This window comes from Geotrypetes seraphini, chromosome 2, assembly GCF_902459505.1.
Source record: "Geotrypetes seraphini chromosome 2, aGeoSer1.1, whole genome shotgun sequence".
In the NCBI taxonomy this organism is placed as follows: Eukaryota; Metazoa; Chordata; class Amphibia; order Gymnophiona; family Dermophiidae; genus Geotrypetes; species Geotrypetes seraphini.
Genome location: NC_047085.1, coordinates 314,623,901 through 314,641,815, shown reverse-complemented (window position 1 = coordinate 314,641,815; position 17,915 = coordinate 314,623,901). Strand labels below are relative to the sequence as shown.

Here is a 17,915-nt window from a genome sequence, read left to right as displayed (position 1 = left end):
GTTTTTTTTTTTTTTTTTGTTTTTCTGACATGAAATAATACACCTTTACCAACCATAGCCCCGGCTAACCTAATGACCTAAACACCCTACACACAGCCCGTGCACTTGGGGAGGGGCTCTGGATTCATCTGCTGCTTCTAAAGGAAAGAAATTAACAGGTATGACCATAATTTTACCTTCCATAGCAAAGCAGCAGATTGAATCCAGAGACTAGTGGGATGTAGCAAAGCAAACTCAAACTGGGTGGGACGCCAATGACGCCTCTGCCAGCACTGCCGCGCCAAAACTCGCCTCTGAACGGGCTGCTACATCTAACCGATAATGCTTTGAAAAAGTATTCCCTGACGACCAAGTGGCCGCCCGGCAATCTCCTCTAATGACATCCCCCCGGACTCCGCCCAAGATGTAGCCAAAGCCCGAGTGGAATGAGCATGAAGGTGCTCCGGTACCTTCTTCCCTGACAACACATATTGCCGAAGCAATAGCGTCCTTGACCCAACGCGCAATGGACGCTTTAGACGCCGCCATCCCTTTGTTTTACCCCGCGAACGCGACAAAGAGATGGTCCGACCGGCGGAAAAGCATTCGTCACCTCCAAATAATTGGAGAAGCATACGGCGGACATCCAGGAGCCGTACCGACAAAAAACGCTTCCCCCAATCCTCCTTCCTGAAGGATGGCAGAAACAGACTCTGGTTCACATGAAAGGACGAAATAACCTTAGGCAGGAAGGACGGCACGTACGCACCGTCACCCCAGCCTCCGAGAAACGCAAAAAAGGGTTTCCCTGCAAGAAAGCGCTTGCAGCTCTGATACTCTGCCTTGCTGAAGCCATCGCCACCAAAAAAACTGTTTTTAGTGTGACATCTTTCAAAGTGGCCGCTGATAGGGGCTCAAAGGTGCCACCAGCAATTTCCCAAGGACGAGTTTAAGGTTCCAAGTTGGACAAATTCGCTTAACCGGCGGCCGGATATGTTGAACCCCCTTGAGGAAACGTACCACGTCCGGCTGAGATGCGAGGGCCGAGCGAGCCACCCGGCCCCTGTAACAGGCAATGGCCGATACATGGACCTTTAAAGAGTTATATGCTAACCCTTTCTCTACGCCCTCCTGCAGGAACGCCAGAATAGCCGGCAGAGAAGCATGGAAAGGCGCAATTCCGTGTCTTCCGCACCAAGCCTCAAAGATCCTCCAGACCCTCGCATAGGAGGCTGACGTTGAAATCCTCTTAGCCTTAAGCAGGGTGGAAATCACCCGTTCTGAATAACCCTTCTTTTTCAGCCGTGACCTTTCAATAGCCAGGCCGTAAGACCAAAGCGGCCCGGATCTTCCATTAATATTGGACCCTGAGTTAGCAAGTCCGGAGTTACCTGGAACGCTACCTGCTCGCCTACCGACAGCAGCATCAGATCCGCGTACCATGGCCGCCGTGGCCAATCCGGAGCCACCAGGATTACTCTGCCTCGAAAGCGAGCGATGCGTTGCAACACCCGCCCTATCATGGGCCACGGCGGGAATACATACAGAAGGGAATTCGGAGGCCACGGGAGAGCTAATGCGTCCACCCCTTCCGATCCCTGTTCCTTGCGTCTGCTGAAGAACCGAGGCACCTTCGCATTGCGGGAAGAGGCCATGAGATCCATCTCTGGCACCCCCCATCGACGGACTAGCAGGCTGAACGCTCGAGCCGACAACTCCCATTCTCCCGGATCGAGAAGAGTTCTGCTGAGGAAGTCCGCTTGCACGTTTTCGTGCCCTGCAATGTGGGCCGCCGACAGAAGCGGAATCTGCCCCTCTGCCCACCGAAACAAAAGTCTTGCCTCTTCGGCTAACTGCGGGCTCCGGGTACCCCCCTGACGATTGACATACGCGACCGCCGTGACACTGTCCGAAAAGATCCTGGTCGGTCTGTCTTGAACCAGGGTCTGAAAAGCCCGCAGCGCCAAACCGGATCGCTCTTAATTCCAGTAAGTTTATGGGCCATTGAGCCTCCTGGGAAGACCACCTTCCCTGCACCGACGTGTGCATGCACTGGGCTCCCCAACCCTGCAAGCTGGCATCCGTTGTAACCACCACCCAATCCGGTGTGGCCAACGGCATGCCCCTCCAAAGAGGCCCGTCCTGGAGCCACCAGCGCATGCTTTGAGCCGCTCGAGGACTCCACTGGAGACGCACATTGTAGTTCAGAGAAGCTGGAGACCAGCGAGAGAGCAGAGACTGCTGTAAGGGCCTCATGTGGCTCCGGGCCCAGGGAACCACCTCCAGAGTCGCCACCATGGAGCCCAGCACCTGCACATAATCCCAAACTCGAGGTCTGGGCGACCCGAGAAGGAGGCGAATTTTGTGCCTGCAATTTCTCCCCCCGATCTCGGGGTAGAAACACCTTCCCCAGAGCCGTATCGAACCGCACCCCCAGATGCACCAAAGACTGCGATGGGGACAAAACACTCTTGGGAAAGTTGACAATCCACCCCAACGACTGAAGGAGAGAGATCACTCTTTGCGTCACCGACAAACTCTCCTGCCGGGACGAGGCGCGGATCAACCAATCGTCCAAGTAAGGGTGTACCCAAATCCCTTCCTTGCGGAGAAAGCGGCTACTACCACCATGACTTTGGAAAATGTGCGGGGAGCCGTCGCCAGGCCAAAGGGCATTGCCCGAAACTGAAAATGTTGGCCCAGAATCGCAAACCGCAGATACCGCTGGTGCGGAGGCCATATCGGAATATGGAGGTACGCCTCCTTGAGATCGAGAGACGTGAGGAACTCTCCTGGTCTTACCGCCGCAATAACCGAGCGCACCGTTTCCATTCGGAAATGGCGCACACTGAGGAATCTGTTGACTCCTTTGAGATCCAGCACAGGTCTGAAGGACCCCCCCTTCTTTGGTACAATGAAGTATAGGGAATAAATCCCGCGGCCTACCTCTTCCGGGGGCACCGGTACCACCGCCCCCAGATCGAGCAGCCCCTGAAGAGTCCTGCGGACCTCGGATCCCTTGGCCCTGCCACGGCACGGGGACACCAAGAAAGAATCTACGACGGGAGCGGCGAACTCTAATTTGTACCCGTCGTGAACAATGTCCATACCCATTGGTCGGACGTGACAGTGGCCCACTCCGCCCGGAATGCCGAAAGCCGACCCCCCTAAGGGAAGGGCGGAGGGAGCCAAGCCCCCGTCATTGTGGAGGGCGACTGGCTGGGGTACGGGCTGACTGCCCTGCAGAGGGTCCTCGCCGCCCGAAAGGAACTTCTCTGCTGAAACCGAGGTCTCGAAGCAGAGAACGGGCCAGATGCAGACCTGGAAAAAGGTTACCAGCCCTGGCTCGCCTAACATCCCGGAAACGCGGTCTAGACGAAGCGGCCCGTACCGGGGGTCTAGCCCTGTCCTCCGGTAAACGCTGCGTTTTGGTATCCCCAAAATCCTTTACCAGTTTATCCAACTCCGCTCCAAACAATAAACCCCCTCTAAACGGGAGTCTCACCAGCCGGAGCTTGGACGCTGCATCGGCCGCCCAATGACGGAGCCACAAGGACCTGCGGGAAACCACAGACAGAGACATCTGTTTCGCAGACGCCCGAACAATATCATACAAGGAGTCCGCCAAATAAGCCAAGCCGGACTCCAAATTAGCCAGTTCCGAAGGGACAGTACCTCCAGACTCCAGCAATAAATCGGTCATCCCTTGTGACCACTGCAGACACGCCCGCGCCGCGTAAGAACTGCAGATTGCGGCCTGTAAGGTAACTGCCGCCACTTCAAAGGACATCTTTAGGGAAGCTTCAATCTTTCTATCCTGTGCATCCTTGAGTGTCACGCCCCCTTCTACCGGCAAGGTAGTTCTCTTAGTCACCGCCGCCACCAGAGCGTCTACCTTAGGCAATTTAAACCTGTCCAGTTCGGACGGTTCGACCGGATACAAGAGCCTCATGGCCCTTGCCACCCGCAAACTGGCCTCCGGCGCCTCCCATTGCGCCGAGATCAGCTCCTGTATGGCCTCATGTACCGGAAAGGCCTTAGACGGCCTACGGGTACCTGCCATCAAGGGGTTACCGGACCCCGTGGCATCTTCCTGAGCAATGTTCAAACTCTGCAAAGCGTTTGAAATAAAAGAAGAAAGCTCTTCTCTATGGAACAACCGGATAGCCGTAGGGTCATCCCCCTCCCTACCCGGGATACTCTCCGTGTCCCACTCCAAAAGCTCCCCTTCCTCCAATGACTCAGGCAGGGAGAAAGGAGATCTGGGCAAAATATCCACTGCGTCCACAGCCCCTAGCCTGCGCTTCTTAGCCCCCTGCGACTGCCCCGGGGAGCCTGCTGCCCCTGCCGTGGGTCTAGCCGCTGTCCCCTCCCCCCCCGTAGAGGTAGAGGGCACCGGAAGGGACCGCCCGGCCCCCAGCCCCGGCTGGGTAGGCTGCGAGCGCTGTAACTGAAAGGCTTGATGGAGCAACAGCACAAAGTCGGGCGAAAATGCCCCCCAACTAAGAGGCACTCCCCCCGCCTCTGCTCCGAGCCGAGGGGAGGGGCCGTGCCGGCCTCCAGCGCTGACGCCTGTTCCCCCGCCGCCTCACTCTTGTCCTCCGTGGCCGAGTCCTGCAGTAACCCTGCATCGGCTCCGAGCGGCGGGGACATTGCGCAAGACTCCCGCCACCCGGGACATGGCCGCCTCGCAAGCCGCCAAAAACTGGTCCGTCTGCCTGTGCTTCCAAGCACCCGGCAGAGCAAAGACCCGCCCGTGTTCGGCGCTTCCCAGCAGCGCGAACACAGCTGACTAACTTCATGCAGCCATCCCCCCTCGGCCTGAATCAAAAAGCTCCGACGCGGTTTTTTTTTTTTTTTTTTTACACACGCGGCGAACGCCGCCGAAAGACGACTTCCGCCCCCCAAGACGCCCGGCACCCGGAAACCGCGACCACCCTCGAGGAAGGCAAAGAAAACACTTCACACCGGTCCGCCGCTATACCCCCGAAGCCAGGCAATCGTTGGTAAATGTACTGAAAGCCGAGTGAACCACTGCCCGGCTCAGTACTAGCAGGAAGGCTCCATTTTTTTTTTTTTTTTTTTTATACTGGAATGAAGAAGCCAGCCAATATCCTGCACCTGGAAAGGAACCCCTCTATCCAACGGAGGGGAGGGTGGAGCAGGGACCTGGGAGGGCCCAGGTGTACCTCCCAAAGCCGGCACCAAACAGCCAGGCACCCCCACCTACTGAAGAGAACTAGTCTCAACAGAGGAATCCTAACGGAACACCACTTCAATCTATCCTGCAGCAGGCAGAGACCAGGAGCTAGAAGGATAGCTCCAACCCTGCTGGGAGATAGAGCAAAACTGAATAAACAGAAAGAACACCAGGCTTTAAGGCCAACTGTTAATCAGTTCTCTATCTCCACCTGCTGGTCGATGTGAGCTATACCCACTAGTCTCTGGATTCATCTGCTGCTTTGCTATGGAAAGAAGTAATGCTGAAAAAGTGTGTGTGTAGGGGGGGGAGATAAAGACAATGAAAGGGCAAATGGTGAACATGGGGTAAAGACAAGGACAGAGACAAATGAAGATTCTGAAAAAGTGGTGAGATAGGGATATAGGTGAGATGGACACAAAGAAGGGTGATGCTGGAAAATAGGTGGAATGGTAATTCTGACAGACACAGAAGGGAAATGCTGGATCAAGGAGAGATGGGGCTCAGGCTGGATGGAATGAGGAGAAATGCCTTGTTGGCCCGGAACTTCTTCTCCTACGTCAGAATTGACGTCAGGGAGCGGAATGCTGGTCAGCGCGACGCTTCTGCAGGGAAAGCTTGGGACGGCGGTGGCTTGGGGGCTGTTCCCCGATGGTGGTGGCAGCAAACCGAGTGGCTTGGGGGAGGGCACGGAGAAAGAAAGAAAGGGGGCAGACAGGGAGACAGAAAGAAGGGGGAACAGGGAGACAGAAAGAAAAAGTTGGGGGAGAGAATGAGGTCTGGAGGAGAGGAAACATACAGGAGGCTGAAAGAAAGATTGGATGCACAGTCAGAAGAAGAAAGTGCAACCAGAGACTCATGAAATCACCCAAACAGCAAAGGTAGGAAAAATGATTTTATTTTCAATTTAGTGATCAAAATGTGTCGGTTTTGAGAATTTATATCTGCTGTCTATATTTTGCACTATGATTCCCTTTTACTAAACCACAATAGCATTTTTTAGCGCAGGGAGCCTATGAGCATTGAGAGCAGCACGAGGCATTCAGCGTAACTCCCTGTGCTAAAACCTATTATTATGGTTTAGTAAAAAGGGAGGGGGTGTATTTGTCTATTTTTGTATTTTGTTACTGAGGTGACATTGCATAGAGCAGTGTTTTTCAACCTTTTTTGGGCAAAGGCACACTTGTTTCATGAAAAAAATTACGAGGCACACCACCATTAGAAAATGTTAAAAAATTTAACTCTTTGCCTATATTGACTATATATAAAGTAATTCTCTTGAATAGGAATCAAATAAACACAAAGAAAGTATTTTATAATTACTTTATTATGAAATATTAAGTAAACAGAATAGTGAAAAATTATAAAATACTTTATTCAGTGCGAAACCTGGGCCTGTTTGGCTGAACACAAAGCTGATATTCTGGCTGGAATCAAAGAAAGACACACACGTAGCTCTTCGTCAACAGCTCTCAGTCTCTCTCTGTATTTGGTTTTATAGCATACAAAAATAGACAAATATACCCTCCATCCTTTTTATTAAACCACAATAGCAGTTTTTAGCGCAGGGAGCTGCGCTGAAACCCAGCGCTGCTCTTGACGCTCATAGGCTCCCTGCGCTAAAAACCACTATTGCGGTTTAGTAAAAGGTGACCATATTGTAAAATATAGACAGCAGATATAAATTCAGAACTGTGCAAAGTAAGTGAAGGGAAGTTTTCATCTCTGGGAATTTACCCAGTTAACTATTAAGTTATTTGGGCAAATTCCTTTGAAAACTGTGGTAATACTGCCTCCACTTTGCTAAATTTAAAATAAAATCATTTTTCCTACCTTGTCTGGTGATTTCTGGTTGCACTTTCTTCTTCTGACTGTGCATCTAATCTTTCTTCCCTTCTATCAGCCTGTATGCTTTCTCTCCTCCACACCTCATTCCCTCCCCCAACTTTTTCTTCCTCTCTCTCTGACCTTTCTTTCTTTTTTTCTGTTTCTCTTCTTTCCTTCTGTTTCCCTGCCTGTCCCCTTTCTTTCTTTCTCCCTGCCGTTCCCCAAGCCACTGCCACTGCCATCGGGGAACAGGACCCACCAATGGATAACAGGCCCCAAAGCCGACGCCGACGCATGCTCTCCCTGACGTCAATTCTGCAATCGGAGAGGAAGTTCCGCCCAGCCAGGCAGCGATTGGCTGGCCCGAACTTCCTCTCCGACTGCAGAATTGACGTCGGGGAGAAGAAGACTTATTGGCTCGATAGATTAGACCGCCAAGACAAAGTGAGTCCTGGGTGATCGACTCACTTTGCCTTGGCGAGCTACTGGCGCCCCTGCCTCGGGCCCCCTGTCAGCTCCGGGCCCCTGAATGCAGGACTGGTAGTACTGCCCTGATGGCGGCCCTGCGGCACACCAGGCAACATCTTGCGGCACACTAGTGTGCCGCGGAACAGTGGTTGAAAAACACTGGCATAGAGTCATCTGCCGTGACCTCTTTGAAAAAACCCGGAATTTGAATAATTAACATTTTCTCTGCCTTTCAGTGTGCTTTGTGGTTTTTTAAAATTTTATTGTTGGTAGATCATTTTGACTTAGTCATTATAAAAGTAGCTCGCAAGCCCATAAAGTGTGGGCACCCCTGCTTTGGAGGAAAGGCAGGAGAGGGGAGATATGATAGAGACATTTAAATACCTATGTGGCATAAATGCGCATGAGTCGAGTCTTTCATTTGAAAGAAAGCTCTGGAAAGAGAAGGCATTGGATAAAGTTAAGAGGTGATAGGCTCAGCAGTAATCTAAGGAAATACGTTTTTTTACAGAAAAGGTAGCCAATGCGTGGAACAGTCTCCCAAAAGAGGTGATGGAGACGGAGACTGTATCTGAATTCAAGAAAAAAAAATGGGACAGGCATGTGGGATCTCTTAGGGAGAGGAGAAGATAATGGATGCTGCGGATGAATAAACTGTATGGACCATTTGGTGGTCTGCCATCAGGTTTGTATAGTACCTGAAGAGTTTTCGGATGAAGTAAATTAACTCAGAAACATCCAGTTTGGAGTTCCAAGAGTCAGTCTAAACTCTGAGATGTAACAGGCATATCCAAAACACTAAGTAGTTTAGTGGAAATGTCCACATCTGGGGGGGAGGGTGGATATATGTTTATATGATTCTCTGATTTTTTATTTTTTCTGGGGTGGTTGGGAGGGGAGGAGGGTAATTTTCGGGTATTGATAAACTGTTTCTGAATGTTTATAAGTGCTTAATTCTTATGGTTATGATATGTATGTTATGATGCACTTTTTGTAAGATTTGAAAATTTAATAAATATATATATTTTTTTTTAAAGGAGGAAATGTCTACTTCAAACATCTCAACAGGATTCCAGCAAACTGTTTTGCATCAAAACAGCATTCCTATTCTGCTCCACCTTGACCATGAAACAGCGTGAACATTTACAAAGCAAAGCAAGAGAGTTACCCTGACAAGAGGCCACCAAAATTCTTAAAAGGAAAAACACTGCACAACTTGGAGCCTCTAAAGAACGTCAAACTTCTCAAGTGCTCAGTGTTTTTCTTTATATGCAATACACATACATATAAGGCTAAATAAAAATATGCTGACAGAGGACAGTGATGTTGGTGACAGATACTCTATCATTACCTGAAATGATAGATGGTTACAGTGCACACAACCTCGGTTTACATCCTACTTCAAATACTGCACGTACCACAGCCAAAACTGTCCAGAGTTCGTTAAACTATACATAAGCAAAGAAACCTAAACAAACGAACAAAAAAAATGCTACAAAACAAGTAGGAGGGAAAAGTCTTTGGGGCCTCATTGAATTCTAGGGCCTATAAATACCTCTTGGGAAGATTGGAGAAAGATTTACACATGGGAAAAGATGGCCCTAGTCAATTATTCCTTTTCTACTGTGCAAATCACACAAATCCTGAAAACGAACTGGGCAACTAGCAAAACCAAGCTTGGATGATTAGTTCTCAGATCCCAGAATGGGAAGGTGCCAGAGTGCAACAGAGCTTCTTCATCTGTTCAGCGCAAAATTTCTCCCACATTAATGTCTGAATCCTTTTTCAGTTTTCCCAAAACTCCTTTATTGGCACCAGCACTTGAACAGCATCTTCTTTCTCCAGTTATTCCCTGAGCAGCAATACTCCCAAAGGTAGCATGAGAACCTGACACACTGAAGAATCTAGTTGTCAAGAGACCATAGATTGTAGCTGGTTCCTGGGGAGCAGATGTGCAACTGTGGTGCCGTTTGTGCCATTATCTGTATTTACATGCTAAGTGGCCTATAAGCCTTTTTAAGTTCCTTTTTGCTCTTGATGGAAAAGGACAGTATAATGAATTAAAATAGTTGCCTAATGTCCTGAGAACAATTTATTAGTTTGAAGGCTCCTTATTGTAGTTGCGATGTCTTGATAGGAATTACGCTGTAAAAGTCCAAGAAGAAAGGGCCTTCCTGTTCAGGTAAGAAAGTGCTAGTAACAACATTGTAAACTCCAGCAGGTACACTTTCCAGCTCCAGGTAGCAAAATCCACATCTGGAAGGAAAAACATGTCATTTACCAGGCCTGTGAGAACTTAACCCTAACTGGCTCAGCCCCGATATATCTTTCACGCCACTTCACCTTCCCAGGCTCTAACCGTACACGCAATGCACACCTGTTTGCCTACCCCTCCCCAAAAGGATGCATCCACAAAAGATTCTTCGATAAAACCCTCTCTTTCCAAGCTGGCAAATGGAATGACTGCCTGTCCACTCTCATCTCTCTTGCCCCAACTTATCAATCCTTCAGGAAATCTCTAAAAACATACCTCTTTGATAAATTCCTCTAACCCCCGTCCCCCCGACCAAACTAATAATCCCTTGCCTCCCTCCCTACCCTTCCCCTCTCCCCATGCAACAATTATTGGATCTTTTTGTAACTGTCACTGGTTTATGCCATATAACTGTTAACCAATTCTCTGCACCTACATTGTTTAAATCGCTCTGAACTGTTTTTCGATATGCTGTAACCTCGATGTAACTTCGCTATAACTAAGCTGTAACTTCGCTGTAAATGTACAGTCTCTTATCCTGTAAACCGCTCTGAACTGTTTTGTGGTATTGCGGTATAAAAAAATAAAGTTATTATTATTATTATTATTAATACAAAGTGATAATTTGAAAAATGTGTGAAATAAAGCCTGACCCTAGCAAATGATTATATGACAGATGAGAGCTAAAAATCCTGCTATAGATTATTGTGAAAATTTCTCGTTAGTAGCTTTTTAAACTGAAAATAGGAAAACACAATCGTAAATCGTAAAAATGTGAAGCAATCAAAAAGAGTCTACATATAAATCAGCATGCCATTCCTAGTAATCTCAGGCTACAGGTAGTTGCTTAAGTTTATGAAGTTAAATATAGCCACATTCACCTGTAATCTCCACTGCTCTTTTTCTGAAAGCCAGATGATCCAGGATCACCTACTACAGAAACTGTGATAACTTCAACACCAACACTGTACTGCCTACAATAAAATACAATATTAAAACACGAGATCTTCTTAATGATATGGGTATCAAAATGCACAGAGGCAATGCAAACGACAGTTATTTATCGAGAAGGAGTTTGTTTACTACCCCTGCTGGAATAGTTGAAATAGCTAAGTACAAAAAGGCCATCAGTGCAAAGTTGGTGGATTCTGTCTTAGAAAGTCTCTATCATCGAATGTTGAATTGTAAACTAGAACTTTTAGCTTAAATATATCAGTTTTGACCAAAAGTATCTGCCACATTCCTGCTATACCAATTCCCCCCAAAAGCAGAAGGATGATTTAAAAAAAAAAAAAATTTCAGTTATACACTATGAATGAAAAACCAAGGGCTCCTTTTACTAAGCTGCGTTAGCGTTTTTAGCGCACACAGCATTTTAGCGTGCGCTAAACCCGCGCTACGTGGCTAGAACTAACGCCAGCTCAATGCTGGCGTTAAGGTCTAGCGCAGGCGGCAAAACGCACATTAAAGCCCTAAAGCGGCTTAGTAAAAGGAGCCCCAAGTTTCAGGAGAGAATGCCATAAGCACAGAGTATTACTGTTAAATTATTTAAGAACACAAGAATTACCATACTGGGACAGACTGAAGGTCCATGAAGCCCAGTATCCTGTTTCCAATTTCATTCTGTACTACTTCAAAGTCCATGCTTACTCCTGGTATTGCAAACAGGTAAGCCCAGCTGCAGTCAGGTTTGAGCATAGTCTTCACTTACCTGGGCCCTCTCAGTTCTATTAGTAACGGCCCTGTCCTATCCAGCTGGAATTGGTAGATTGGATTCTTCTTATAAGACTCTCGGAAATTTCCACAGCCTCCAGCACTCTGCCCCTTCCACTGCCCATTCACCTAATACAGAATACAACACTCTTAGAGCGTTACATTCAGCAGACAAATTGTCAGATTGGAAGACTATCGTTCATTAGTTTCTCACATTGCAGGCCCACAGTTATGGAATATACTTTCACTGAACCTGCATACATGTACCAACACTCTTTTGTTCCACAGACAACTGAAAACATGCATTCAGAAAGCATTTAGTATCCAAGTATGTTTCATCCTCAGTCTCAAAGATATATGATTAATTTTTAGTTACCAATGTTTTGTAAATTTTGTAGTTTGTTCTTATTGTTCTCTTTGCATATATTTTACTGTTATTTGCCTAGAACTGTAGATAATATAGACCAGTGGTTCCCAAACCTGTCCTGGGGGACCCCCAGCCAGACAGGTTTTCAAGATATCCCTAATGAATATGCATGAGAGAGATTTGCATATAATGGAAGTGACAGGTATGCAAATCTCTCTCATGCATATTCATTAGGGATATCTTGAAAACCTGACTGGCTGGGGGTCCCCCAGGACAGGTTTGGGAACCACTGATATAGACTATACATTTTTAAATCAATAAACAAGCACATTTGTTGATTTACTGCAGGGAACTAGGTAGCTACAACATGGAACGCCCTTCCGAAAGACATGGTAGAGTCAAACTGTGAACAAATTAAATGTGTGGGACACACACAGGGGATGCTTAAATAGAAAGAAGAGTTGTGTACCAGGGGCATCTGAAAACTGATGCCAGATAAACTTGTATGTGGCCAAACCCAGCACAAGAGAATGGAGGCTCATGCCAGACAGACTTGTATAGTTTGTGTCCTGCATGTGGCCAAACCAGCATAAGGGAACAGAAGCTGATTCGGACGGACTTGTACAGTCTGTGTCCCACACGTGGTGAGAGACAAGTGAAGGTTCAGTGTGTTGATCATTTTATTGTCACATACGGCCAGTGGAGGGAGGGTAAGGCATCATGACCGATACATAGTATACTGCTTACAGTATTCAACTTATCATCCCTATCATGTTTGGCTGCCTATATAGCTGGCATGGTGGTGACTTCACAACCAGCATTTAAACAGGAGTGACCTGGGCCTACATGGAGTGGTGGGCGGGTCTCTGGTCGCCTTTTTGGGCAGATTGGATGGACCATGAGGGTCTTTTTTTGCTGTCATTTTTCTGTGTCACAACAAGAAAAACCTACATCCACTTTCCATCATCTTAGAAACTATCCCAATAGAAAGACATGGAAGAAAACCTTTTTTCGATTCAGACTGCATTTCACTTAAAAAAGTCTGCCAAATGTGTTCTACTGCAAAACTTAAAAACCAGGAATCCCCCCCTCCCAAAACCAAAATGACAGGATTAAAGCAGGAGCCCCCTTACCCTTCTGTGAACTACATATGGTGTGGGAATCTTGGACAGAGTAAACTTGCATGCTGAGAATACCTAAGGCATAAAAGATATAGAAAAGACTTGGTCAGAAAAAATAAATCTGGAATTAGAAGTGTTTTAGAAAAGATATCGCATCAATAAAAGTTCTAAATCAGCACTTGCTTCCAACTTGCTGCAAAAATGAATTCTGAAGTGAGCACTGGAGATAAAATAAAAGGGGTAAATTTTTCTGTGTGGCTACAATCAAAGCGGTTTACATATTTTGGACAGGTACTTATCTTGTACCTGGGACAATGAAGTGTTAAGTGACTTGCCCAGAGTCACAAGGAGCTGCAGTGGGAACCGAACTCACAACCTCAGGGTGCTGAGGCAGCTGCTCTAACCACTAGGCCGCTCCTCCGCACTATATGAAAAAAATTAAACAAAAATGTTGATTAGTAAAATTAAAAACCAGATCATTGGTCTTGTCACAGGCTGCTGTCAATTCCTCCTGTGCTACTTTATCTGAGGTGCAGGAAAAACACACCAAACACATTTTTGTACTGAAAGAGGCATGTCTGCAATGCACCATTTTTGCTTCTTTAATCACACACAGAATCTTTGACACTGTGGAATTTTTCTAATTTAGAAAAGAATCAGAAATCCCTTCAATAATAAAAATTAAAATTCCATCTTTCTTCATATTATGAGCATAGCAAATATAAAACATAACATAAACGTTTATATACCGCAAAACCCTACAGTTTAATGCGGTTAACAAAATAAAAGAGAACTGAACAAACACAGCTTCATTGGCTGCCATTGGAATCCAGAGTCTTATTTAAGTTCTCATGTATCTGCTACAAAGCAGTATTTGGCATGATGCTACCAGGCTATCTTACCCCTCATTTTACCAGAGCTCTCGAAGAGTACACTTGTTTGCATATCCCTCAATAAAATCCTGTCATTAAAAAAGGTTCCTCGACAGAACCTTTTCTTTTCAGGCGGCCAAACTGAATACATGGCTTGCCAAAATTGCGTTAGAAGCTTCCTCTTATCTTGATTTTAGAAAACAGATAAAAACTCAATTATTCAATAGACTGGCAACCTAATGTATCTTATTACTTACTTATAATTTTTATCTCATTTTAAATTGTTTGTATCTTCCCACTGTAAGCTTTTAACTTTGCCAAAATTTTAGATGATTTCAATTTTAAATATCTATTCGTACTGTATGTATAATGATTGATTGACAGGAACTGCCTAGAACTCCCGGTATATAAAAATAAACTATTATTATTATTATTTAAAATTTTTTTTGAATAAGTAAGTTTTCAACAATTCTTTATCCCAGATAGCAGCCTGAAAAGACAACAGAAAATATCTTTTGTATAAACAGCCTTTTACAGAAGGAAAAGAAAACAAAGTTAAAGTACGGAATGAGAATCTGGAATCTGCAAACATAAAATGGTCTGCAAGATAAAGTGGTATAAGACCATATGTCACCTTATAACATATGCATCCAAATTTGAATATCACTCTTGCCTCCACTGGGAGCCAATGCAGCTTCCAATAATAAGGCGTCACATGGTCTGTCTTCTTCAAATTAAAAATTAGATGAACAGCCATATTTTGAGCAATACATAATCTATTAAGATTTTTTTTTGATAATCAGATATATGAATTATATTACAATAATCAAAGATTCTCAGGACTAAAGATTGCACCAATAATCTAAAAGAGGTGGTATCAAAGTAAGATTTAACTGTACGCAATTTCCATAACATAAAGAAACTTTTATGAATTAAAGCATCAATCTGGACATTCAATGACAAATTTTGGTCCATGTATACCCCTAGAGTTGATTGGATATAAAGTTCCGTTCAAGTTCAAAATCCGTTCATTAAATCAGTCGAGCTGTAGAAGGTGTTACATACCCTGATTGTGTAATGGATTGTGTTTTGCTTCTCATACTGAGACACCACTAGTGTGAATGTGTGGGTTCCTGGGGAGGTCAGCTTCATCTTTGTCAGATAGTGAGGGCTGTTGATTCTAATTCCATCAATATACGGCGGTGGGTCAGCTGCAATGGGAACAAACAAGGACTACTAGAGCAATGTACACAGTTTTCAGTCACTTACCTAAATTCAATACAGATCTTTTCAGCTGCTAAGCAGCCCAAAATGGCAGCCCTCTGATTAAGTTTTCCCTCCTGTGTGTTCAAGTGAATGCATCTGGTCAGGCTGTCTTAAAAATGAAGATCACAGCAGGTGATGTTAAACAGGGAGGACTTGTGGGTACACAAAATGCTAGAACCACTGCAAGTCCTACCAGTCTCTCTTTCTCCCCCACCCCAACTCATCGCCACAGTTTACCATCCTATTCCCTGCCCATCTACACCACACACTAACGCTATGCCTTGTAGTCCACCTTCCTCTTGACCCTACTAACCGTTCCCTACTAACTCCTCCTCCCATTAGCTTCTTTCTTACTCTACCTACATCAGGGTCCCTTCCCCTGCAGGCTAGGCTTACCCATCCCCCCTCTACCTCCTAAGTAGATTTATCATATATTTCAGATTTTTTTTTATCCCCACCCTTTCTGGCAAGGATCATATTTGTATTTCACCTTCCCAGAGCTTACAGACAAATATAACAGCTCATAAGGCCTTTCTGGATGTGGAACTGCTATTGTAACACCTGCGCGAATAGGGTTACCAGATGTCCAGGAATACTCAGACAGGTCCTCTTTTTATAGGACTGTCCAGGTGCTTGAACGTACTTTCCAAAACTTGGCAGTTTGCTTGGGTTTTGGAAAGCCCCAAGCTCCAGCCACATCTGGAGGGCCTCTGAGCATGCACAGATGTCACACACATCCGTGCATACTCAAGGCCCTCTAGACATGGCCCGGAGGTTGGGGAAGAAGAGACGAGGCTTTGTGGGGGCAGGGCTTGAGGCAGGGCTAGAGGCGGAACAAGGTGGGGGGTGGAATGGGGCCATGTGTCTGGGTTTTTGCATTTGAAAATATGGTAACCCTATGCATGAACAAACCTTGGAAGTTCAGCTCCTAGGGCTACACTGCAAATAGTGTTTCATGCCCTCAGACTGAAAAACTCAAAGATCACATGCTGAGAAGGGAATCATTCATAGCAACCCACTGTATGCCAACCCACCTGCTAAAACTCTAGTGGTCACAGATTAAATGGTTTGCTTAGGGAACTAAGTTTAGCACCAACTCCAGTGCCTTCAAAAAAATGAAAACCGGCATCTCATTTGGTGGTAAGAGCTTTGGCACAATGCCCCTCCTTTATTAGTGGTGACTCCAACACAACATCCCTCTTACTACCAAACATTCCCTTCTTTCTCTTCCACTCTTTACCCAGCATCATTATCTCCCACTCTCCTCTTTCCCTGGCCACATGATCCTGAAGGATATAGGGCAGGGGTGTCCAACCTGCGGCCCCGTGAAGTATTTTATGTGGCCCCGGTTGAGGGCGATGCAGTATTTTCCTCTGCTGCCCCCGGGTGTTTACCATCTTGCCGGCTCCCTCCTCTGCCTTGCTGCAGTGTTTGCGCGGCCCCAGAAACATTTTTTTCAGCCAATGCGGCCCAGGGAAGCCAAAAGGTTGGACACCCCTGATATAGGGGGTGGTACACCATTATAGTAGTACCCCCTCACTGAAGGACTCTTGTTTGTTTCTCGGCATAACTGACTGTCCTCCTGCTTTGTGTTTAGCTCTGCAGAGCCACACAGGTCATACACCCCAAAAGCTAGCCTGTAGTAGAGCTATGCTGGGAGTGAGAATGGAAAACCAGGGTTTAGTAGCAGAGCCAAGAGGAAAACCAAACCAAGAACCCCTTCACCTCTTCCAAACTCCACCCATCTCTCCTGTAACCTTTTCCTGCTGCCGCCATGCTATTTATTTGGGAAGATACAGCATAATGAGCCCAGTTAGTCCAACACTACTATCTCTCATAAGATGTAATAAGGGAATGACTTATTCTGAAAAATGGGAGATGGTATTTCTGTCTATTCCCCTTTCAATATAAGGCTCAATAGGTATCTGCATTTCAGAGCTGCCAAAGAGAAGACATTTTAAAGATATTTTTCAGATTATGGCATCAATGCTGGCACAATCCCTTCCTGCTCTCCTATGTCCTTCCCGTAAAATAACATTAATTCTGATGACTACAGAGCTGGAGGAGAAGGCAAAATATAGCTATTGGATACCTCAGATTCAGCCTAGCTGGCGCAGAAATCTTTACTAAAAACAATCAATTTTCCAACCTTTGTGCCTGTAGTTTAACTTCAGTCCTGTCTTTATTTGATCTTGGTTCTCTCTCTGCCTCAAGTTCTTTAAGAATTCTCTTCCAGTCTTTGTTTCATCATAATCTTTCTTTCTTCCATATATATTTGGCTCTCCATGGTTTTTCTCTACAGCTCCTCTCATCTTGCTTTCTTGTAGTCTTACCCCCTCCTTACCCTTTTCTCATCTTCATGTCTTCTCCTTTCCCTCAGCTACTCTTCCCAGTCCTATACAGCTACTTTATACCTCTTTCAGCTCCTCTTTTGTCTGAAACTTGTGTCCCCTCTATATGTTGTTCTTCCTCTCTCCCAGATCATATCTCCTTCTGCCAGCAACCTTCCCCTATTCTACCCATGCTCTCTTTAAGTTCTTCTCACCCTCATAGCCTGTGTCTACTCCTATCCCACAGCTCCATAATTAGCCCTTGTCCCCACTGGATCCTTTCTTTCTCTTCCAGCATTTCAGAGAAGCATTCTTGCTCCTAACCAGTGAACCTTTTCCATTCCCTTCACCCTTTCCTTACCCCTTTATTCCTTTCCCAGTACTTCTCTGTTTTTTTTTTTTAAATCTTAACTCCTATACTGTAGGTATTACTTTGGCAACACAACATTTTTATGCTAGGGCAATGTTTAGTTTTTAAAAACCTAGTTTTGCACTAGCCTGAAAGGGGAGCAAATTTC

General features: G+C 45.9%; 1 protein-coding gene across 3 annotated transcripts in view; it reads right to left on the bottom strand.

The window, feature by feature from the left end:
• Positions 1–9,089: 9,089 nt before the first annotated feature.
• Positions 9,090–17,915, bottom strand: part of CAPN7 (calpain 7) — a 111,863-nt gene continuing 103,037 nt past the window's right edge. For 2 of the 3 annotated variants that reach the window (XM_033930036.1, XM_033930038.1), the window contains exons 17-21: positions 14,867–15,012; positions 12,942–13,004; positions 11,440–11,570; positions 10,610–10,702; positions 9,090–9,730 (exon numbers count right to left, since the gene is read on the bottom strand). In XM_033930036.1, coding sequence (XP_033785927.1) covers positions 9,586–9,730; positions 10,610–10,702; positions 11,440–11,570; positions 12,942–13,004; positions 14,867–15,012 — 578 coding nt within the window. In that variant the 3' untranslated portion in view covers positions 9,090–9,585. Of the gene's footprint in view, positions 9,731–10,609; positions 10,703–11,439; positions 11,571–12,941; positions 13,005–13,296; positions 13,354–14,866; positions 15,013–17,915 lie in introns of those variants that run through there. The other variant, XM_033930039.1, reaches the window with a different exon arrangement.